Below are 23,769 nucleotides of genomic sequence, written 5' to 3' on the forward strand. Positions count from 1 at the left end.
AGTAAAATGTACAGATGAAAAGCTAGAAAACCTTTGAAGCTAATACAGATAAAGCACATATACTTCAGACTTAAGTTGTGACCTTGCCATAAGGGTTTAATAGATTCTTTGTGGTTAAGGTTTCAATTCAATCACCTAAGAAGAAGGAAAATACAGGTATCAGCTTTTTGGTTTTAATTTGCAGTTTAGAGAACAGTATATTCACAGAAAAAGGTCAATGACCATAACATGTTCTCAAACTTCTCTAAACATTTCAGTGTAGGTTAACCAGCAGGTAAAGAAAACTATTAGCAGCGTTGTGGGTAAACAGTTAGTTCACCCAAAAAGTAAAACACTGACAGCATTTACACCCCTTCAAGTTGTTCCAAACCTATATGAATTTCTTCTGCTGAACACACAAAAAAGTTATTATGAAGAATGTAGGTAACCAAACAGTTGGGCCCCATTGACCTCCACTGTAATTTTTTTTTCCATATTATAGAAATTAATGGGGCCTATCAACTATTATACTGGTTGCTCGTATTCTTCAAAATATCTTCTTTTGCTTTCAGCAAAAGAAAAACAATTCATACAGGTTTGGAAAAACTTGATGGTGAGTAAATGACAGTATTAAACTTTTTGGGTGAACTATACCTTTTAACTGCTGTCATTGCCCTAAATTAGGACTCAACAGAACCACCATGAACTTTTAGATAAAAGCTTTAAAGCTTATTAAATTAGCTATAGCCGGCACCTGACGTCATACGTGCGTATTATATTGCAAAAGAATATTTCTGAAACAGGAAGTGACACCATGAAAATGTGAAGGTGTTGTACTACAGTGGCTTATTAAACACAACTATATAGCAATTTCAACAAAAGCTTGTGAGCTTTAATATGCCAACTTCGCAATTCAGCCAAGTTTTTAAACATCATGTCTGTACAGAGAACACTGGTTGGAAGTGATCATTTCAAATGCGATATTTAAATTTTGACTTTTAATAAAAAAATAGTTTTAGATTTTTTCAAGAGATTAGGTGGAGCAACTTTTATAAACAGGAAGAGTGAAAACATGACAAGAAAAAACATTAATTCAAACTGCTTTCACTGTCTTTCTCTCAAAAAAAATTGTTTTTAGAGTTCTTGTTTCTCCACATCTGTCATAAAGTCCATGTGGATTCACCGTATCAAATAAGCAAGTGCAGCTCCAAATGTAGCCACACTACCAATGGCCATCAGTGTGTTTCTCATAGCTGCTTCTGTATCCGGGACATGAAAAAAATCCACAAAGCCATCCTAAAGAAAAAAAAAATATATATAATTCATACACAAGGTGATTACAGGTTACAAACAAAGACAAACAAGCACATATGCAGTCCTGTGAAGGGTGGGGGGAAATTAAAACTCACCCATGCTTTGTTTTTGAGCAGCCAGTCCCGCTGTGCTGTGAGAAGATAGGAAGCAATGTCTTCCGCCACCAGACTCACACACTTGCCAAGTCCTCTGTCATTCTGATGCTTGCACACAATTGCCCCAAAAGTTAGCAAACTTGCAATACGGCCCCAGTTTGTGATGCCATCGCTGAAGATTTCCGTTGCCACAGTCGTGATGAAACTCATGTCTTCTCCATTCTGCTCCAGATTCAGACGAGCAATCATACCTGAGAGAGTCAAATGTTAGAGGCCACTGTGGAATCATAAATGTGAAAATACGTGGCATAAAGTGGAGCAACCTGCCAGGCCAGGTGCGTGTGTTGAGGGTGAGGCTCTTTAACAATATTTAACCTGTTCTTATCAACAACTAAACATTATGAACGAAGCGAAAGGGGAACAGTGGAGCGCTACATGTTCAAATAAAGTGAGAACTTGTGAAATTACCTTTGTAAGCGATTTCGTGCTTTACCACGAGACTTTCCACAACCCGCTTCATCGTTGACAGAACTTGTTTTTTCCCAATTTTAGAATGAGGGAGTCCTGTAAAGTTTTTTAAGAAAATGTCAATAGTTTCTCTTGTTTCCATTTCAAAGGACGTGTAATCTTCCTCGCAATCCGACCCAGGCGATGATGGCACCGAGCCTTGGAGACCGTTCCCTGTAAACTGGTTCTGAGCTTTCAGCTCTGGCATTACCAGTCGCTTGCTATTAAACCCACTAGAGCTGTTGACGTTAAGAGCTGTTATTCCAATGCATGGCCAAGAAACTTTACTCCCAGGCAACATGTTTGCAACTTCACACCAATGGCTTTAATCCAGTAAATCGGCGATGCATTTAAGAGGAAACGTCGTCTTTCTAAATTTCTATTTAAACCGAAAGGAAAGCTAACCTACATTTTACTTGAGCAAGGCGGAAGCGTAGAACTAGAAATTTCTGCTTCGTTCTTTATAGGCTTTTATAGGGGCGGGGCTTTTGTCCTGTGTTTAGTCTCTTGCATAGACTGGGTCTTGGCCAATCAATGACGACACACGTATTGAACGCAAACTGCGCTTTCGAAACGTCGAGGACAGCGGGTTCTGCACGTAAAATGCGTCCCACGTTCGTTTCCCCCCCCAACACCCCCCCCCAACCAAACCCAAATCTGTGAAATTGAGAATATTTACATTCTCAGGAACGATATTTAAAATAATTTCATGTCATGTCAAAATGTTTCACCGTTAGGACTGTGGTAGGATTATTAACGACCATTCTGTTAATGAACGACCAGAGATGTTTACGAAAACAAGATGTGTATGTGTGGGTTTTAAAAATGTCACCCTGTTGTTCTTTCTTAGATCCGCCCATTTCAGCTTTTCAAAGAGCGGCGCTCCCCCTAGTGAAATATTTGTAGAACAGAATTTGTAGAATTTGCTGGAATTTATGCAGCACACCCAAATAAGTAGCTAAAAAGTTCAGATTTCTCACGGTTCAGGTTGCATTTTTAAAAGACCTCCATTCTGAATTTTACAAACAAGGTTAAAATCGGTACACTGGAAACTAGTAAACAGTGAGAATGTTCAGCTCTATACTAATATGATTTTTTTTTTTTAGTCCTTGATTACATCAGTTTTGCAGTGTCCTTTCTTCACTCAGCAAAACAAGAATTGCCGTAAATACTTTTAAAAATAGACAATTTGATGATACCTTCACACGACCTCAAAAAAACAAGTGATGTCTGTATGTGATCATTCATTCGATTTTACTTGCACGTACTATAATAAATTTTTTGTATAGGTCAAATAAAAACAAAGTAAACACGTGGAAGTTTTTTAACTTTTCGTTAGGAAAAAAGTACCAATCATTGTTTTTGCTATTAATGTAAAACTTTATTTGAAGTTCAGACAGCTCCAATATTGATTTTAAACATCTTTGCTTCATTATTAGCCATCATTCCGTGTAAATATAATTATAAGGAACCTGATGACTCTGGATACCTCGGGAAATCCATTATCAAACACAAATTAATTCAAGCAAAACATCTGAAATAATAATACATATGGGGATGAAAAATAGAAATAATTAAACACCAAATGCTAGTAGCCTATGCAAATCATGAATATATTTTGTGTGTATCTATATAGCAAGAGAGCCTTAAATTGTAGGTTTACAATTAATGTTACATGAATATCACATTGCAGTATAGTGTAAAGTTTTCAGTTCAGACCTGTCTGAATTTAATCCGTTCAATTATGAGGATTTCTGTAATTACAATGCAAGAATCCTTAACCCCCATATTTACATTTCTCACACTAGTTTGATGATATTCTTGTCATGTTGCATTAAAAAGCAGAGAGATTCAGACACATGATATTAACAAATAAAAAGATAAAACAAGCTTTGTGAATATTGGAAAGAACATTTAAAAAATGTAAAGACAACCAAAACAAAATGCAAGACAAATTGCACAAATATGACACCAGATGCACAGTTTGACTATTTACAATTTGGCTGCAGCACAAAATAAGATTATCTCCTAGCATTGTGCAATAATGCATTCCTCAAAGGACACATTGTACATCCACACATACAACTGAGTGACAAATACTAAGTGCAAGACCATCATATTTCCCTGATGTATTGCCAACTGCCACCAGCACCTCAACCATATATGGAAAAAAACACATTCAATCCCTTAAATGCAATTCACCATCTAGTGAAATTTACATAGTGATGGTACAGTATTTATATATTTTTTTTAATTACCAAGAATAACATGCATTGATATACATGTTTTATTGTTAGCTTCATGTGGCTAAACACATTTTCTTTTAAATCTTCAGGCCACGTGTAGGCAGGTATGGTTTTAGAAGGGGCAACTTGATTAGACTATGCAAATCCTGACTTAGACACCTGGACTGTAAAACTGCCTAGGTTGAGTCTAGATTTCACTCTAAGTGTATCTATAATCATACTAGGACTCTGTAAAGAGTGCACAAAATCTTATAACCGGGAATGAGCTGTTAAGATCCACTACAAAGTTTCCAATGATTTACAAACTTTGAAGAAACTACAGAGGTTTATCGATTCATGTCCTCTGGAGAAGAACACTCCGCTAAATTATGAGAAACGGTATCTCTTTAAAGACCACAGATAATACAAAAAAAAAGTCATAGGATATAATATTCAGTCATTTGTATGTTTGATATTGGTTTGAAACCCAATAATAATCTGCATGTCAAAGCAATCTATGGGTATGGGTTTTCCAATTCCTTTTATGTGTTTAAACATTTAAGTTGAGCATTTTACTATTTAAATATTTTACAAATATTGAACCAAAGGTGCTGCTCCATTCTGCAAATTTCCTTCTACACCTCATTCCTTAACATATACATAGATATTTAGGACTAAATAGACTCACATTGTTAAGACGGACAAGATGATTGCGTCTCAGATGATCAAAAGGGTCATGTGCATCATACTACATACGTGTTGGATATAACAAAATAATCCCATTAATAAACACAGTACTGATAGTGTACATGAAAGCAGAATGACTCCCGATGCCAGTGAGATTTAACACAAATAGCCACTACTTATTATAAACATACCAAAACGTTTGACGCGTAACATATGCTATGATAAGATAATTTTCTTAAGCCCCTTTGCTTATCATGCCACATACAAAGACCGTTTCTGCTCTTGGCTATTATCAGTGAATTACAACATTCTCTGTTTACACCCAAAAAGCTACGATTACAATAATCTAATCAGCCTGATTGGAACCCGCTTGCTCAGATCCTACCACAGAAGGTGAAGGCTGAGAATAGTGAAACAATCCAGTCGTAAGCAGCTGTTATTTGGTTAAACTGAGCCATACTTAGAGAGCGAGAGGTAGAAGAGGTGATGAAGGCTACACACCCTACCAGCCACTCTTTAACACTATTGCTCTAACCACTTGTTCACTGACTTTTCCAAAGAAATTCTCATAAAACATTCATTCTTTTGTCATTGCGAATGATTAGAGGGCTGCCAATGTACATCTGGGGCCAATGGCTGTCAAGTATTATCTATGTAAAACAATGCCTTTTAAAACAATCTTAAATCATTTTCAAATTATCTGACACTTTTAAAAGCATCAAACAGCATTTTATAAAGTCTTCAGGGTTTTGTTCGTAATATGACTGATGTACAGGGTACACAGGTTAAAGTGCATCATGCTCCACTGGGGTCTGGAATACCGAGGGTTTAGTTTTTCCCTACCATATGTGGGACACTAAAGAGGGTAACAGAGCTGGGTTGGTTAGACCTACTGAAGTTAAATGAAAATGACAGCAAAACTCAACACCCAAATGAAACAAAATAAACTGATAACCAGTCCTGATGAAGCTGGTCTGGTGGGGCTGGGGAGGTTTTGGAAGTTTGCTTAGAGGGTTTATCAAAACCTCCGGGTGATGTTAGCCAGCCAGTTTACTTGTAACCAATGAGGACTTTCTCTGTGGAAGGTCTTGTGGGGTTGGAATGTGATCCCCGGTAACGATGTTCTTGTCTGGACCGGCTGCGGCAGGCAACTGTTTGTTCTTCATCTTTGCCTTTGCCATGTTGTAATCTCCTGAGTCAAAATACTTTTGCTGGAGACAAAAAATGCACAATTTGGATGACATTTTAGAAGTTACATTAAGGGTACATAAAGGGTATTGTTTGTTTTGGCTATGTTGCAAGCACCTGGAACTGTATGAATATGCCTTTTAAAATGTGTTTTTATTCAGTTGTACAATAGAAGTAAAAAAGAATGGTAAAATCTTTAAACATACTCCTTTCTGCAGTCTCTTCATCAGAAAGTCAGAGCCACCTGGCTTTTGACCCAAAGTGGGATACTTCGCTTTCAATTTGGCCTCCTCTGTCCGCACTGGGTTTGAGTTTGTGTCCTGAGATTCCTGAAAAACATTTATTGCCATCTGTAGTTATTAGACATCAGTTTAGTTTAGTTTTCATAGTTAAAAATATTATATGTACAGTACACAACCATTCAATAAGGTCAGTAAGAGTTTTTAATTTTTTTGAAATAAGTATCTTATGCTCAACAGGGCTGCATTTATTTAATCAAAAATACAGTAGACAGTATTATAGTGAAATATAATTGCAATTTAAAATAACTGTTTTCTATTTTAATACATTTTAAAATGTAGAATATTCCTGTGATGGATGGCAAAGCTGAATTTTCAGCATCATTACTCCAGTCTTCAGTGTCACATGAAAGTATTCTAATATGCTGAGCCTGATTTGGTGCTCAAGAAACTATTTGGTGCTATTTTAAATCTTGAAAACAGTTGTGCTGCTTATTTTTGTGGAAACCGTGATACATTCTTATTAGGATTCTTTCAAAAAGAAATGCAAAAAGAACAGCATTTTTTGTAATAATGTAAAAAGTGTTTACTGTCACTTTTGATCAACTTGATCACATGCATCCTTGTTGAAATGTATTAATTTATGTTTTGAATGAGTTTAAACAATCTTTATTGAAGGGTTAGTTCACCCAAAAATTATGTCAGTAGTTACTCACCCTCATGTTGTTCCAACCCTGTAAGACTTTCGTTCATTTTCAGAACACAAATTAAGATATTTTTTATTAAATCTGAGAGCTGGCTCACTCCTTCATAGGCTTCTATGTTATTGAATCTGCCAGCCCAGAAAAGTTAGTAAATACGTCGTTAAAATAGTCCAAGTGACTACAGTGGCTCAAACTTAAGTTTATCAAGTGACGAGAATACTTTTTGTGCACAAAACCCCCCCAAAATAACGACTTTATTCAACTATTCATTTTCTTCTATGTGGGCCTCTGAGTGAGTTCACGTAGTGTAACAGCGCAGCGCTTCTGGGTTGTACATCAGAATGTAGGCTCACCATTGGCTGACGCTGGTCATGTGTGTGATGCGTGTGATGCTGGCCAATGGTAAGCCTACGTTCTGACGTACAACCCAGAAGCGCTGCGCTGTTACAGCACTACGTGAATTCACTCAGAGGCCCACATAGAAGAAAATGAATAGTTGAATAAAGTCGTTATTTTTGTTTGTTTTTTTTGCGCACAAAAAGTATTCTCATCGCTTGATAAACTTAAGGTTGAGCTACTGTAGTCACTTGGACTATTTTAACGATGTCTTTACTAACTTTTCTGGGATGGCAGATATCGATTACCTAGCAGCCTATGAAGGAGTGAGCCAGCTCTCAGATTTCATCAAAAATATCTTAATTTGTGTTCCAAAAATGAACAAAAGTCTTACAGGGTTGGAACAACATGAGGGTGAGTAATTACTGACAGAATTTAATTTTTTGGTGAACTAACCCTTTAAACACTGGAGGTGGAAGACGGAACAAACTAATCAACACTCAAAACTCAAAGTAATAAATTTCATTCTCAAAATATAATAACAAAACAATAAAAACAAAACCTCTTTCATCATATCATTCTTCCTGTAATTCCCAAAAGGTGTGGTCCTTTAAAGACATTTCAGGGCAAGGTACAACAAGACTGTTTAGTTCGGCATTAAATTATCAGGTGTGTTTATAACAACTCTCTGACTTCACGATTAGATAGGGAAATTACATTTTGGTTTCAATTTGAATACAAGCTAAAATAAACAAACACTTGGAAATTCTGTCATAATTGAAACAATACAACATCCGAGTCAAGGCGAATTTGTAAACATCTTCACGTTTCTGTTTTGGTTTGGTTTAAAAGGGGTTTGTTTTGAACAGTAAAACAGCTAAATCTGTCTTCAGGTCTTGCAATTGTATAGTACAGCAAAACGTACCAAGATATTGTAGGTTACAGAAAGATAAATATTTAAGAAACAACATATTTTTCCCTCTTATTTGTGTGCTTGCATTTTGAATCATCCTCTGCTTCGCCCTAAGCTGAGGAATCATGTGGTGGTGTGTTTAGACTGAGGCTTGGATAATTGTAAAGAACAAAACACATAATGATGCACATTTTAGTATGCTTCCATTATGAATGCATGACTTGAGATTAAGACCATTTTGCAAATAACTAGACAGTGAGTCAATAGGGGCAACTCTTGCATATAACGCTGGCTAAAAGACACATTTGCATTCAACTGTAGCAAAAGGCAGATTGTAGAAAAACAGGTTTGTAAATCCTCAAGACTAAGTTTATGTTCTACATGCTACACCCTTTGAGTCTCTGTGAGTCACAAATAATTCATAAAACAGAATTTTAAAACACAAAGGCAGAATCTTGTAAAAGCTTATTCCACTATACAAGTAATATAAAATAAAACATGTTGTTTTTCATCAATGGGGTTTAAAATTTAGTTTACCATGATGATATTATTTTAACCTCCACTGAAAGCGACAAGTCTTACAAGCTACACTTTTTTTCTTTAAGACTGTTCATAACTTTGAGTAAGTTACTTAAAAATATAGATTGGTCTAATCTGATACATAAAAGTAAGCCCGGTTGCCCCTTGGCTAACTGCTAGTTAGTCATTCTAGGTCTTAAGACATAGCCTTAACATAACGGCTGTTTATGCAACAGGCCCCTGGAGAAGAAACAGACTCTTCTGATTAGGTCCAGTATATGCTGATTCACTAGGATCTATAACAAGTAATTTATGAGCTGCTATATTAAGCACCACCTGGGAAAAGTGCAAACAAGGCTGTTAAGTTCCCACAGTAAAAACTACTCTTAAAATCTGCATGCACTTGGAACTCGTGATCATATCTTGAATCTAATTTTCTTATGGATACATACAGTACATGCCATTTTAGCACAACAACACTATCAATAAACAGCAAATTTATTTATTTATTTTTTGTAAATTGAACATCAAAACAAAGAAATTAAAATATCAGAATCTGTTTTTTCTACAACTGCTTTCATAGTATGGCTTGACAACTTTGCGGGAAACATATGAAAATGGGCGCCCCAGTTATTTTTGTTCATACAACCCAACTGACACCATCAGGTTAGAGTAGGTGTAACTAAACTGAAAAGCGACAGAATGTACCAATCAAACGCTGTTATTTTCGTGACGTCTGAGCTCACTATCCAATCAAAAGGAGGCTCATGCTTGAGAAATGTTCGACTATCACCTTTTTCAACTCATGCAGGTGACAGCTAAGCAATCAAATAACAAAGAATCAGAGAAATGTCTGTTGAAGGTGTCAGTGAGCAATAAGCAGTCATTTATATAATACGGAATTAAGGCATAATGACATTATAGTAGATGAAATTGACAGACACCGTAAGAGACTGCAACGAATGCCTCGTCTAATCTCGTCTGCCCCAATCTAATCCCCACCTGATTCTCGTCCATCTGCTCCGATTGCGTCTCCGTGTCCTGGTTATCTGATGACATGTCTGTTCGGCGTTTGCTGCTTAATCAACGTGTTGAAATGTAAATTTTGCTGTCTATTCGTGCCCGATCCGATCCACCCACGGTGTTCTGTATCAAAATGGCGTTCGCTGCAGCGACGTCACTTTGGGGGACGGTCACGCAGCGATAAAAGCCAATAGGAATCCGGTTTGATGTTTGACAGACCGGAGAACCAGCCAATAGATTTCCAATAGTCATATCAAAATAAATAAGTGACCAATGGTAAGCTACAATGCCTTTGCGAGCTGCACGCAATAATAAAGATTATATAGTGCTATTGAAACTGTTAACAGAGAATGTCTAATAAGGCTGTTAACTTATATTAAAATCTACAGGGATTTTAATACAAATTCTAAATAGGTTTTCAATGTGGAAAATGCCTGCGACTATATTGTTATCTATAGATACCTTATAATTAACATTTTTTGAAATAGTCATTTTAAGGCCTATAGGCTTAAGTAGACTTCATACAATTCTTCAAAAATGCATTTTATTAGATTTCCAATGACCAATCAAGCTACAGTGCCTTTGAATCTGCTACCTAATCTGCTACCTGTATTATAGTCTTTTCCCTGCACAACTGCACTAGGTAAGAATAACATTTAATACTTAAAAAAATGTGCTGATTATCAATATACTGTATTTTTGTTAATGTATTGTCACCAGTTCAAAATGAGAAAATCAAAAACTTTACACTTTAAATAAAATAAATTAAATAAAATTAAAATAAATTAAAGCTCTCAAAAAACTTTTTTTTAAAGTTACATAAAGCCATAGTAAGTTACGCGTTGCTGTTTTTCAAATGAAGAAGTAATGCTTTATTGCTATAATTATTTGCATAATTTTATATTTCTGTATAAATAACTTAGCATTTGATTCCTTGTTTATAAGGTACTTAGACAGGAATTAATAAGAGAGTTCACATTTTGGTGTTATCCTAGATTCCTAGTACTACTAATGTTTCGACAGCTTCTTTTATTTTCATGGCGTTGGAGTTTATGGCGGGAGATGGCGCGCGTTCGCGCGAGAGTGATTGACACCACGGAACGTCGGTTGAGGTAAAGCAGGCCTGCGTAAATGCTATTATCCGTTTTTAGGATATTTCTTCTTTTTTACAATTTAACTGTCCGACAAAGCCATCTTTATTAGGCAAGATAATTATATTCTTTTCACGGTTATGTGTTTTTGAGTAACAGAAAATTTGCTGCAATGTTCCATAGTCATCAAGCCAGTAACGTTAACGTTAACTGAAGCAATCGCACCTTATATTTGCAGATGCTTATTTTTGCCTTTTGACTGGTGATCTGTTACAATCATCATCATCATGGCATGTGAACAGAAACTGCGACCTGTTCAGGTAACGTTACTGTACATATTTGTTTTCTCTAAACCAGCATAATACCACCAACTTTTTAAAACGAATTTAACATTAGCTTGTCTAGGCTTTTGCTAGCATGTCCATAAGTTGTAAATATAACAGTATCTTGCTTACTGAATGTTTCCAGAACGGTCAGATGCTGCCAGATGTGGTGTCCACTGAACAGCAGTCGCTGGTGCTTGTGAAAAAACTTCTAGCCATTGCTGTCTCAAGCATCACTTACCTCAGGGGTCTTTTCCCAGAAAAGGCATATGGACGCAAATATGTTGGAGGTAAAAGTGGAGCAGGTAACAAATCCTTCATGATTTCATTACTATAACATACATTTTGTGTTTTTCTCCTTTCTTTTTCACAGAGCTGAAAGTCCTGATACTGCGAGAGCATAGCTGCCCTGGTGCTCAACAGATTGTTCAGTGGTAAGTGGGCAGCTGACACACTCATGTTTTCACATTCCCTTCATGAAAAAATGTATTAAAACATTAAAAATGAAACTACATATTCATACATTTGTAAGTGTAATATGTTTAGAGAACATCTGGTCAAAACTACATGACTACATCTCACCTCCACTATTTCAGGTTGCAGGGGTGCTTTGATGCACTTCAAAGAAGATACGTAAGTACACACTTCTGCAGTTTTCTTTTACATTTCTAAACCAGTTACATGACTGATTGTCAACACTGTTAGTAACCTTTGACCTTTTTGCATCTGTTGCTTTATCAGCTGCGCATGGTTCTTCTATCAGTGAGTATTAACTAATTGATTTGAAAACTAACAGTAATCAATTTAAGACTATATGTTGCATGCAGAAGCATAATAGTTTATATGATATAGCTTATAATAATATATAATAAAATAAAAATGTGACTATTTTTAACTTGTAGATTTACTGTGATCCAGACAATCCACAGGTGATCAGACGTTCGCTCTTTTTTTGATTGAATGCCATACAATGTTACTTAATTTCTTTTTTAATATAATGCTCATTAAATCATTTCATGACGACCTTGTGTTTTGTATTTCAGACTTTGAATGTGCATTTTTACTAATTGATTTTTTGCAGAAAGTGACTGAGTGTTACCAGTTTAAAGTCAGATACACAGAGAAAGGACCTCAGATGGACTTTGAGAGGTGGCATATCTTTTTGAGCAGTTAACAAAACTAGATGATGGATTACAACCCCAAAATACTAAATATTACAGCCCAAAATACATTACTTGCATAGCCTGTCCTAATATAATTTTTCAAGCAGTATTATTTACTACCACATGTTAATGTTTCCTCTTGTGAAAATAAATATCTGTGTTTTCAGCAAAAGCGGGCAGAGCCTGACTAAAATGGCCTGTGACAACACCCAGAAATCCAGTATGCTGCTGGTGCGTAAACTTTACATGCTGATGCAAAATCTCGGCCCACTGCCTGATGACGTCTGCCTCAACATGAAACTCTTCTACTATGATGAGGGTAAGTCTACACTTGCTATCTGCTGGACTGTACCATGCTCACTCATTGTTTGTCTTTTATTTCCCGCCGGCCGATGTTGGCCAGTGATGACCTTCGATTTGGCCATATCATATCCTTGAAGCATTTCTTAATTTCTAATTTATCTTTTTGTTTCATTATTTAACATTTTTGTAGTGATGTAGATATGTAGACATAGATCATGATTTTTCATGGCTGATTCCAATTTCTAATTTATTTATTTTTACAAGCAAATTGCCCAAAAATCCCTTTTTTTTTCTTTGTTTAAGCAAATTTTTTTGTTGTTTATTTGCTCTATAACAGACACACTGGCCTTAAACAAAAAAATATCTGTAGCCATTTGAAATTAAAGTCAACTACTGCATTTTAATCACAATCCAAACAAAGATGCTACACACATGTGGCATAGCAATAGTTTTTTATTTGAATTAGATTTTTAGATAATTAGATGCTTGAAGTAGATCATTTCAAGATTCAAAGCAAAAATAGAATGGTCTGACTTCAGATTTGTGATATTATGCTACACAAGACAAACTTGCACAAAATAAAAACAGTAGGCTGACTGAACGAAAATGCAAATTGTCTCTCTGACAGTAGGAGGTGCTTACGGAACAGCAGCAGTTTCTTTAGGTACCGCTGAACACAAAGCAACGCTACGCTTATGAACACTTTTTTTTATACGCAGTTAACAGGGAAATAAAATGCCATCCAAACTTTTCTGAAGACAGCTCCCTTCAGAGATACATTCATATAATCCCCTACCCCACTCCAATTTAATATTTCTATATATAATTTTTCTATATTTCGAGCATCACGAACATTTAGCTTGCTGTGTGCGTCTGTGTGCTCTTCTTTGCGTCCATCCGTCCTTGGTGTGTTCCATCTCTGGCCTGTTTACAGACTTCATAATATTTCCACACAAATTACATTTTAGGAAATTATTGCAATGCAGTTTTTTGTGTGCAAGTCCAGAATAGAGATGGACCAATGTAGAGAAAATATATATATATTTTTTTTTTTAAATTTACATTTGAATATAATATATTTGAATATAATGCAAAATGTACTTTTAACCCACAGTCAAGTTTGATTTTTGACTTTTCTTAGTAAATGGTTTGGCCACCTCTAGTATTGGTGTTTTATTATTCAACGTGTATTTGGGTTTCAGTGACTCCCCAGGAGTATCAGCCACCTGGCTTTAAGGAGGATGACAACGGGACACTGATATTTGAGAGGGAACCAGTAAATCTGACCATGGGAGAGGTGGTCACACCTTTTCATAGCCTCAGAATGAACGTCACCACTGAGCGGAAGAGACTTGATCCGGTGAGATAAAGAAGCTAGGCGCCTACTGATATGCCTGGCAGAAAATATAATATCAGTCCTGTAAAGATGTGATCAATACTATACATGTATTTATGTGCGTGAACAGCCTGATGAAGATGATATGGAAGTATGCGTGAGTACGAAATGGTCTTTGAAAATGTTTGAGGACGGGACGATGTCTGAAACTTCAGTTCAGCAGGTGGGGTCCTTTCAATAATTATCAGATATTTCCTCAGTTGCTTTTCTGCCTTAACTTTACAAAATGTGAGTATTCGTCTCAAATGATGGACTTATTTGCTCACAGGAGTTTATGACAAAGGAGAATGTCATCACTGATGCTGGCATTGAAATCTCAGGTGAATGTTACAGTCAGTGTTTGCCAGTTTAAAGACATTGTTATGAACCTAATCAAGGTAATCACCACTAACTCCCAGCAACCATTACTCATGGTCTGTCACATTTACAGAAACTCAGGAGAACTCACAACAGCCTCACAGAAACAGCAAGGAGGATCTTACAACAAATGCAAAGGTAGCGCTACACAATTCCCCATCACAGTCTGCTCTAGTGGCCTGTGTGTATGAGAGGAAGTTGTGTTTAATTATGCGATGTTTATTTTAGATGGACAATCTGGTAAAGAATACTGCTGATCTTAAGGTGGACGTCAGGAAGACCAGAAGTGGACGCATCTTTGAGCCTCAGGTGGGAAATACAATGTCCATGGCCCGTGTTTGTGTTGTCATGTTTGTTGGACTTTTATCACATTTACCAGTATAATCACTGGAACTTTTTTTTATTAGTCGTTGAATTTAAATGCAAAGTTTAGCTTCATGCAACATTTCTCATTCTGACGACTCTATCATGCAATCAGAGTTAGGAAAAATTGTTAAGTTAACAGATGAGTTTGTCACTTTAAAACAGGTTATTCAAGTGTTCATGTTCTGATGAACTGTAGTGTACCACAACTAAATGCATTTCCTGTATCTCTGCAGATCTCTCAGTTACAGTTCCCGCTAAGCCAAGATCCCCAGCCATGTGCCCCGAAGAGGCGCAAAGTCAGTGTACCCAAGTAACACTTAAACTAGGACACACAATATTTCCAGTACGATCACACAGCAACATACTGTATACTGTATGCTGTTTAATGTATTTTGGTTTGATTAATTCAGTAGCAGAAATGCTTTATAAAACAGGTTTTATGGTTCAATTGCATACGATAACATGATGAGTTCTAAATTGTGTATTTTGTTATATATGTTAATATTCTTTGAGATACATTTGAGTAGTCATAATTTGCTTTCATTGCCAGGAAATTTTAGTAGCATTGTTTGATTTTAGTCACTATATGGCATAGTTAGTCCACTAGATGGCAGCATGCACATTGTATCAAAACAATGACTCCAATAAAGACATGCTGTTTTTTTGTTGTGAAGCAGATAGTTTTACGGATGTTCGAGTGATATAATTTGATAAATAATGCACTTTAGGATATATGTCTAGAGGTGTACAGACATGTGAGCTAGATTTGGCTTTGTTCCCTGATGCTGATCTGTACAGGCAAGCAACACATTTTCATTTTCACTCTGTGATATTTACTACAACGTTACTTTGACTTGCAGAACCAAAGTGACACACTAAAATAATCTATACATGCAGACACTGAAAGTACTTTTTGCGCTGTTGTGATAATTTGTAAATTACATACAAAAAGTATGAACTCAGAAAATTATTAGCAGCATACGTAGGATACTGCTAACAAAAATATGTTCTAAGAATGTTTTGCTAACGTTCACATTAAGTTAACGTTATTTCCAAATGTTCTCTGAACGTTTTTTCAAAATGTTTTTTCTTGGTTGTGCGAACATTATTGAAACATTATAGGAATATAAAAACATTCCATAATTGATGTAGAGATAATGGTTTTGTGCTAATGTTTTGAAAACATTATTAAAGACCAGATCACTTTGAGTGAACATTCTGTTAACTTTACTGGAAGAATGTTTATTCATAACTTTGAGAAAACCTTGCCAGAATGTTAGCCAAAGTTCTAAGACTGTTCTCTGTTAGATGAAGATATAAAGTGCAGAATAGTGACTGCTGTATTTTTGTACATGCAAAATCAACTATTACATATAATTTTTTAAAAATCTTTTATCACACCTACTTGAAAAAACACACAACGACTGCATCCCAGTTCAGAGGCTGCAACCTCTCAATTTGGTCGTAGCTCATATAGCAAAGTTTTTATTTGCAAACATATTCTGGATATCTCCATGGTGACAATAATGTATAAGCAGTAGTCCCTGTTTACAACAGTTTTCGTCTAGTTCCAGAATATTTGTTGGCTCATTGCCTGAGTGGACTCAGAATTTGGCTAGAGACAAAAGTGTCTCGAACTCCAATTCCAGATTCGCAGTTTCAGGCTTGGCTGTGAAACACAGTGTTAGGGACTTGATTTATCACTGAACAGAGACAGCAGAAGCCCCTTCGCCCTTTTGCTTTCACACTAGAGCTTTCGGTTTTTGACATCAGAGTTTGGTCTGTTTAGCATCTCCTCTTCCTGTTTGCTCTAACATTGGCGATGCGAACATAACGCAGTTTGGACCTAAAATGTACAATGTAAAAAGAGACCTGTGGGGGAAGGGGGAGGGTAGGGGAAGTCATTCTGGAGTTTGGACCAAGCAATCGAACCAAGTTAGCTGCTGTCAGGCTGTGTATCTATGTGTGGGGGGTGATATCTCCCCTCAGGGCTTCTGGTAGGGGGGGTCTTTGGACATTTAGCAGGGGACTGTGATCCCCTGACCTTGCCAGAAGGGTAGAATTTTTTTTGCTGCTGATTAGCAATTCTTCAGCTTAGCAGCTTGGCTAAACTTTTAGTGCAATTTAATTTTTTAAAGGATGCCAACAAAACCGTTTAAACAAGCTCACATTTTAATACAAATACAGAAGATAGTTCAGTATGATTCAAATTAATATATACAGCAAGTAGTCGGACATCTTAATAGTCATAGTTGTGTGTTTGTTTTTGCTTTTCCATTGTTCGTATCTGAAAGAGTATAATTCAAATATCAAGGCAATTTTTGCAGTGCAATCATGCATATATATATATGATCAGACAGTATGTTGAGAGAAATCACATATGGATGCAAATTGCAACTTTAACGCTGACCAAACACAGCAATAGTTGAATCTTTCAGAGTGGCTTCCACTTTTACCATATTGATTAGTATCCAAAACATGTGATAAAATGCATCTAGGCCAAGCTGGATTCATGCTTGGCATCTCTCAACATGACAGAGTGTTTTACACGTGTGTCCCTTCTGAAATAGCAGTGCCGTACACTTGACCTTGGGCTGGATGTATGTGCCTGTGAGCTGCGGACCATCACTCCTGTCAGTGGAGTGCGTGTCTGACCTTGGGCTGTAGTTACAGACTTGGCACTGACTAATTTCAGCGCAGGACTTCATATCGACACTGCAATCGCTAATATGTCGGATGATAAATAACTATTGACTGAAGTGAATGGAGCTCCTGGACAGGACGGAGTGGCTCGCTAACGTGGACTTCGAATTGAATACAGGAGCTGCCCACCCATAGATCCAGGACCAGTGCTATCTGTCTTACGTTAGACTAGAAGCAGTATTTGAAAATACAAAACTGATTTTGGGTCAGTAATAATTCACTTCTTTTTTTCTTTTCTTTTTGGCAGGTGAAATGTTAAATATCAGAGATTTCATCTAGTGTAGCTGTTCAGGTAATCAGTCAATGACTCGGGTTAAAAAAAAAACATTTATTTTTAATAATAGTTTATATATAGATAATATAATAATAATGATTTGATAATTTATTAAAAATAATAATAATAAATTGTTACAAAAATGAAAATGAAAATGTTGTTCCAAACCTGTATGAATTTTTTTTTTAAACACCATTGGACCCCATTGACATTTATTATTCCACAGAAGAAAGAAAGTCATACCGATTTGGAACGACATGAAGGGGAGTAAATGATAAGTTTATTATAGTTTCAATTTTTCTTCTATTTCTTTCAATTTTAAACATGACCCACTAAGTGGTTATGTAATTTGGCCTGAGGTAAAACTTTGGAACCTAAATTTACACTGTACCCAAATGTGATAAACATCAACTATGATTAATTCAGCAATGCATCTGTGTGCTTTGAGAAAAAAAGCAAACCCAATGAGAAGCCACTCTTTAAACAAAATGTAGGCGAGCAAAATCTCATATCGTGGAGCCAAGAATTCAAGAAAAAAAAAAATTCACAGCACCGCGTCTGACAAATCTCAAGAATCCCGAATCACGCATCAAGACACAGCTCGTATTAGGATGCAGTGTGCACGTCTGCTCCATAAAGTTTTGAAGTGTGCTGCCAAGTTCACTGCAGGCTCTTACTCTCACAACATATGCAGAGCGCCTGGAGGCAGAGAAAACTTTCCCTCCATCACTCCTCTCTCCCACATGCCCGGCCCCACCGCGCCTGACTTCTGCCCCGGTAGCCGCTGTGCCTCTCCGAGTGGATGGGTTTTCATCTCGCAGGGATGTGAGGGCAGCCACTCCGCTCCCCCTCACACTCCTTCCCCGCGGAACACAGATTTACATTTGTACTGCTGCACAGTTCTCAGTACTGCAGGCGAACAGCCAAATCCATGCAGCACTGATAGAAACACAGAAACAGCTCGAGCGACTTCAGTCAGGTCTCTAGAGATCGAGGACTCCTCGGCCTGGGATGACGGAAGTGTATATGTTTAAAAAAAAAGAAATTTTTTTTTTTGCATTATCAGTAAACAGTGTTCTCTCTCAGGAAACATATGGAGTGAGTCAATACACTAAAATGTTTGCTTTAACACACATAGAACTGTACTGATGGTTTGAATGTAGGCTGTATACAAAATTAACGGACGTTTAAATGTTCAGGAATTAGTATTTGCACACTAGTACTATAAAACTAATGTATTTTGACTCAAAATGTCATACCGCTAATAATTCTTCTTAAACTCACACTAGGGTGTTACTGAGGAGGACAGATGGAAAAAGAAAGATGTAACCGACATCTCAATCATTTGAGTAATTTTTCTGAGCAGTGGCCATAAGCAAGGAAAGGGCCTTTGTCCTAGAACGCCTTTCATTTCCAGCACTGCAGGAATTGTGATGGCCGTGCCTCGGGGCAACAGAGGCACCTTAAGGAGCCCCACCTTTAAATCCAGTGCCGGTGGCTCCAACCGTGACCTCTAGCTGCAGGGATCCCTCAGGCCAGATTTAAACGAGCTCCCGCAGGTCCTCCTCCGTGCCTCGCTCTCCTTCACAAGCTCTTACTGAACCGGAGCAGTATGGACTTCCAGGCCAGTCTGATTTGTATAACAGTCAAAAGCAATGGCTGGACTAAACGTCCTTACATTAGGTAAATGCCGTGCGGCTGTTCGCATATGCAGAGAGAGGGAGATGTGCGGAAAAATCAGATGTGACATTTTCCGTGCTTGGGAAAGCGAATTCTGTGTGGGCCGCACGCAGTGCAGCTTATGGCAATTCTGGAGTGCCGTACAATTATTGTGAATAACACAGGCAAAGTGTCATGATGGCTCTCTGTTGTTTTTTAAAAGCGTGCCTTTTCGAACCTAGAAGGAACTGTAGTTTTTTTTCTTTGCACTTGTAATGAAATAGAGCCGGCTGTCTTTTTACCATTGTATCTTGCTTCTTCCTTTAATTTTCCTTCCCTCTCACTATCATTACCATTATGGAGGCCATGAGAGACGCAAGGCAAAAGAGGCATACAATATCAGGTATTGATCCACACCCATCACCACACAGAGGGAAAAAACGTGGGTTCAGGGGCTGCACAATTCAGACTGGACAGTGCGATCGATAGGATGCTCTATCAGCCATTGCCATGGCAACTAACCAGAGCAAGGACAGAGCCCCAGCGTTTATTTACACCTGTCTCCTACTCCCTGCCACCTCGTAGTGCCATCTAAAAAGGGTTAACATTTGATGTATTTTACATGTGTTTTTGTCAATGCAATTTGCATATGCTTCCCCTAAAAAACATATAGGATTTTGAAGTTGTGCTCAATATCTTTGTCTCATTGGCCACTATTTCTCCTTGCTCTTTGCACGGGACTTTACTTTGCGTTGACCCCAATTTGTAGGTCAAGTAAACATGTTCAATGCTGCAGTCGTTGACTTGATGAGGTCATAAAAGAGAGCCAAAGAAGAACAGGCTAAGGCTTTTTTTTTTCAATGGGCGCATGAGTGAGCAAAACGCTGCAACAAAGAGCAGATCAGCAGACAACTTAACACTAGAAGCCAGCCAACTTAACACAAGAATCCTCTTAGACGTAATCTATGTGAATATGGGTCACGTTCAAGGAGTCAAATGGCTTAACTAGCCATAACATGGAACATCTAGATTTTATGATGACTTGAAATAACATGCACAGGAAGATAGTATAATCTGCCTACACTTTTATTAAAAATAAAGATTCCAAAAGGGGGGTTTTCACAGCAACACCTTAGAAGAACAAACTTGAGTCAACCCATTTTTCTTAGTGTAAAGAACATTTTAATAATCTACAGGACCATTTTCCACTAGAAAGATATTTTTTTGTGCATTTGAAAGGTTCCAAGGATATTCAAAGTTCTTCATAGAACCATCAATTCCAATAAAGAAACTTTATTTTTAAAAGGCATTGGAAGAAATCTACATCTTTTATAGTAGTTAAAATAGTTATAAATAAGGAGGATGCATCCGTATTTTTTACCAATTCCAATAAGCTGATAAACATTTTAATTTTATGACTAATAACTGATAAAGGGCAGTGTTAAAAATAAACTCTCACAGACTAAAATCATTTTAAATGCTACAAGTGAATTTAGGCATCTAAACATAATGTATATTAAAAAGTTAATACATTTTGGTGTTTTTAAAGACTAACTTTAAGGGAGGGCGCAATTACATATCTAATATCAATGACACAGATAAATAAATGCTAATATTAACCAATAACTGATATATCATATCCCTAGATAAATATAGTCTGAGATACAGTAGACTCAAAGGGTTCCATTTACTTGGATTGTGTGATAGAAGGGAACCGGGCCGGCACACCAAGATCTTTCGCCTCTGCTGTGTGTGTATTTAAGTGTGTAAGCATTACTGAGGCCATTTTGAACTCCCTATTGCTGTGCTAGGAATTGAGGTGAGTCCCATAACCTCACACACATGCACAGTTCTGACCGTCAACGCTCTCCCTACCCCCTTCAATCAATGGTAGTTTCATGTGGCCTCTCAGCCCTGCAGTGACGTGTGTGTGTGTGTGTGTGTGTGTGTGTGTGTGTGTGTGTGTGTGTGTGTGTGTGCGTGCGTGTGCGCGAGTGACCTATTGATTTATTGACTGTCTAGCTCAGCCCGGTCCATGGTACTGGACAGCCTGGAGCTTTGGATCATTGGACCTGAGGTTGCTAGGGTACTTTAGCCAAAGTAGCCGCAATACTAAGTTTGCCATCAGGTGATAGATTTAGTCACAGCGCTTACAAGAAAATGAAATCTAAGAAGGAAATCTGCTAGCCAACCAAAGTCAGTCATTGCTAACTTGCTAATTGCCTCTCTGTGGGGTCTATGTGTGCCAGACCCGCTTCTTTTTTTTCTCTTCTTGTTTCCAATTGCTCTCATCCACACCAGGCTATTAAGCTTTTCTCTCGCTCACATGTACCCACACACACTAGGACACCCCCTGAGGAGGCAAAAGAGTGGCGAGTGTCCAGCTGTCCTCCACCCCACCCCATTCCCTGCCTTTTCACTGGTCAGTGTAGGCAGATTGAGGGGGCCTAAGGGTGTGTGTGTGTGTGTGTTTGGGGAGGTGCCATTAGCACAGAACTAGTAGCAGCTGGCCTGAAAGAAGGGATTGAGTGTCACTGACCTGGCCATAGTGTCCAGCTGAGGGTCACTGCTCTGCCCTCCTTCGGGCACGTGCTGACCAACCATCTGTGTGTGTGTGTGTGTGTGTGTGTGTACAGAACGGCCTTTTCTTTTTGAATGGAGTGGCAGTTGCCTAATCTCGGAGCATTTTTGTGAGCAGCTGGCCTGTTCGGTCTTCATAAAATGTCTATAAAGCATTGCTAGTGTCATCGTTCAGAGGGTAACATTAAGCTCCGTTTACAGCAAAAACTATATTAGGGTCCACACCAACAGACCATAACGTTGTGTTGATTATATGCGCACACTGCTGCTTTGAATGCTCGAGCTCTCAAAAATTCTGATCGGCTGTCAATATTTTTGCTGTTTATCAGCTGGAAAAAGTCATTCCGAAAGTGATCCCAACAATATCTTTTTAATGTTTTGTTAATGTGTCTTGTATAATTTGAACAATTATGAAAACTTTATCGTTATAGTTTTCTTTCTTTTTTAACAACAATTTTATTGCTGTTAAAAAAATTGTCACACAAGTTTAAAGCTACACTGTGTAATTTTTGAAGTTGATTCTTAGCAAAAAACACTTTGTTCTTAATGTGTTCACTGTGCTCATTAATGTGCAATTACTTCTACCAACTAATCAAGTATTCTCGTAAGCGTAGAATCTGCCATTTAGAATACATACGAGCGAGTCGCTCGAATGGCGGCAGCCATGTTGCGCCTCCATCTTGAAAATACATTAGCCAAAGAGGGACATACCTGGAAATTCAAGCTTCGCCTTTTGCGTTTTGACACTCAGTGGCACCGTGACGAATGCGAGGGGGAGATTACTCGCGACTGCCGGCAGATTTGAAATAATACGGCCACCGTAGGAGTTAAAAAACCCTCGGAATGGGAGGGGCTAGAAAGTAATATTCAGTTGGTCTAGTCATAAACAATTTCACCGCTAGATGGGAGAAAATCCTACACAGTGTAGCTTTAAATAGCATTTACAGTTTTTCATTATAACTGGATAAAATAAAACATAAAAAACATACAGCAATAATATAGGCTCTTTATTGTTATAGTTGGTGTGAATGGGCCTTCTAAGGTGACAGTATTCCTCTTTTTATGCCTGATGTTACGCATTTCCATGTCCAAAAGCAAAACAACAAACGGTTTTAATATGCACTTGCTGTAATACTACCGAAACTAACCTGTATCTCCATACCAAAATCAGTGATTCATCTTTTATGACTCATTAAAACATTGGTGTCTGTGATGCCATGATATGAATATATAATGCTCATAACCTGCTGTTGAGATAGTGTTCTCAATTTAAATGAGCAGAGGCTTGGACTCAGAAACAGTACTTAACAAGCGGATTAGGTCATCAGGGTCATAAATTCTCATATTGTGATGCCTTCTGTGTAATCGAAAATGATGATTAAACTCCTCTCGAATGATGTCAGGGTGAAAGCGTGGTAAGTGGATTTCGTCACATCACCACCAGATTAAAATACAGCACAGATGTAGTCTAGGTGGATCTGTTTTTCATCCTTCTTTTCTTCTTCATCCCTCCATTCAAGGTGCTGCAGGCCCCGATCAAAGCACAGATTAATGCTGCATCTGCACCCGTCCATTCTTTGGTCGCTTTCTCCACCCCCCTCTTTTCATTACCTCCTTCCACACTGGACGTGCTGCCTCGGACTGTTTAAGGTGATTGGATCGTGCCCATCCTCCCCTCGTGGTCAGCTGGGGTCAGAGGTCAGTGACCTTTTCTTGATTGGATGAAATGGAATGGTCATCGTTGCCCTTTGCTGTCATTCAGTGAAAAACAAAGATTTTGGTGTCAAAAGTGTGCGGGGACACTAGTTACCCCTAACATTTTTTT

At 37.7% G+C, this 23,769-nt stretch overlaps 3 protein-coding genes across 5 annotated transcripts in view; 1 reads left to right on the forward strand and 2 right to left on the reverse strand.

The window, feature by feature from the left end:
• The window catches only part of hormad1 (HORMA domain containing 1), a 35,177-nt gene extending 19,226 nt beyond the window's left edge, over positions 1-15,951 (forward strand). The window contains exons 1-16 of one of the 3 annotated variants that reach the window (XM_084089058.1): positions 9,992-10,372; positions 10,753-10,841; positions 11,059-11,140; positions 11,289-11,433; positions 11,517-11,577; positions 11,740-11,776; positions 11,885-11,905; positions 12,046-12,072; positions 12,225-12,292; positions 12,474-12,625; positions 13,812-13,969; positions 14,076-14,168; positions 14,274-14,325; positions 14,436-14,500; positions 14,591-14,671; positions 14,962-15,951. In XM_084089058.1, the coding sequence (XP_083945184.1) occupies positions 11,108-11,140; positions 11,289-11,433; positions 11,517-11,577; positions 11,740-11,776; positions 11,885-11,905; positions 12,046-12,072; positions 12,225-12,292; positions 12,474-12,625; positions 13,812-13,969; positions 14,076-14,168; positions 14,274-14,325; positions 14,436-14,500; positions 14,591-14,671; positions 14,962-15,042 (1,074 nt within the window). In that variant the 5' untranslated portion in view covers positions 9,992-10,372; positions 10,753-10,841; positions 11,059-11,107 and the 3' untranslated portion in view covers positions 15,043-15,951. Of the gene's footprint in view, positions 1-9,991; positions 10,373-10,752; positions 10,842-11,058; positions 11,141-11,288; positions 11,434-11,516; positions 11,578-11,739; positions 11,777-11,884; positions 11,906-12,045; positions 12,073-12,224; positions 12,293-12,473; positions 12,626-13,811; positions 13,970-14,075; positions 14,169-14,273; positions 14,326-14,435; positions 14,501-14,590; positions 14,672-14,961 lie in introns of those variants that run through there. The other 2 variants (XM_084089059.1, XM_084089060.1) reach the window with 2 other exon arrangements.
• On the reverse strand, positions 160-2,538 carry mcl1b (MCL1 apoptosis regulator, BCL2 family member b). The gene is made up of 3 exons (XM_084089062.1): positions 1,857-2,538; positions 1,389-1,639; positions 160-1,275 (listed from the first exon to the last, which is right to left on the reverse strand). The coding sequence occupies exons 1-3, from the start codon at positions 2,194-2,196 to the stop codon at positions 1,159-1,161; spliced, it is 708 nt and encodes a 235-aa protein (XP_083945188.1). The 5' UTR covers positions 2,197-2,538; the 3' UTR covers positions 160-1,158.
• On the reverse strand, positions 3,125-9,892 carry ensab (endosulfine alpha b). The gene is made up of 3 exons (XM_084089063.1): positions 9,709-9,892; positions 6,202-6,324; positions 3,125-6,018 (listed from the first exon to the last, which is right to left on the reverse strand). Exons 1-3 carry the CDS (start codon positions 9,763-9,765, stop codon positions 5,845-5,847), a joined length of 354 nt encoding a protein of 117 aa, XP_083945189.1. The 5' UTR covers positions 9,766-9,892; the 3' UTR covers positions 3,125-5,844.
• Positions 15,952-23,769: the final 7,818 nt, after the last annotated feature.

Source organism: Abramis brama, assembly GCF_963993115.1.
Source record: "Abramis brama genome assembly, chromosome: 17".
NCBI classification, from domain to species: Eukaryota; Metazoa; Chordata; class Actinopteri; order Cypriniformes; family Leuciscidae; genus Abramis; species Abramis brama.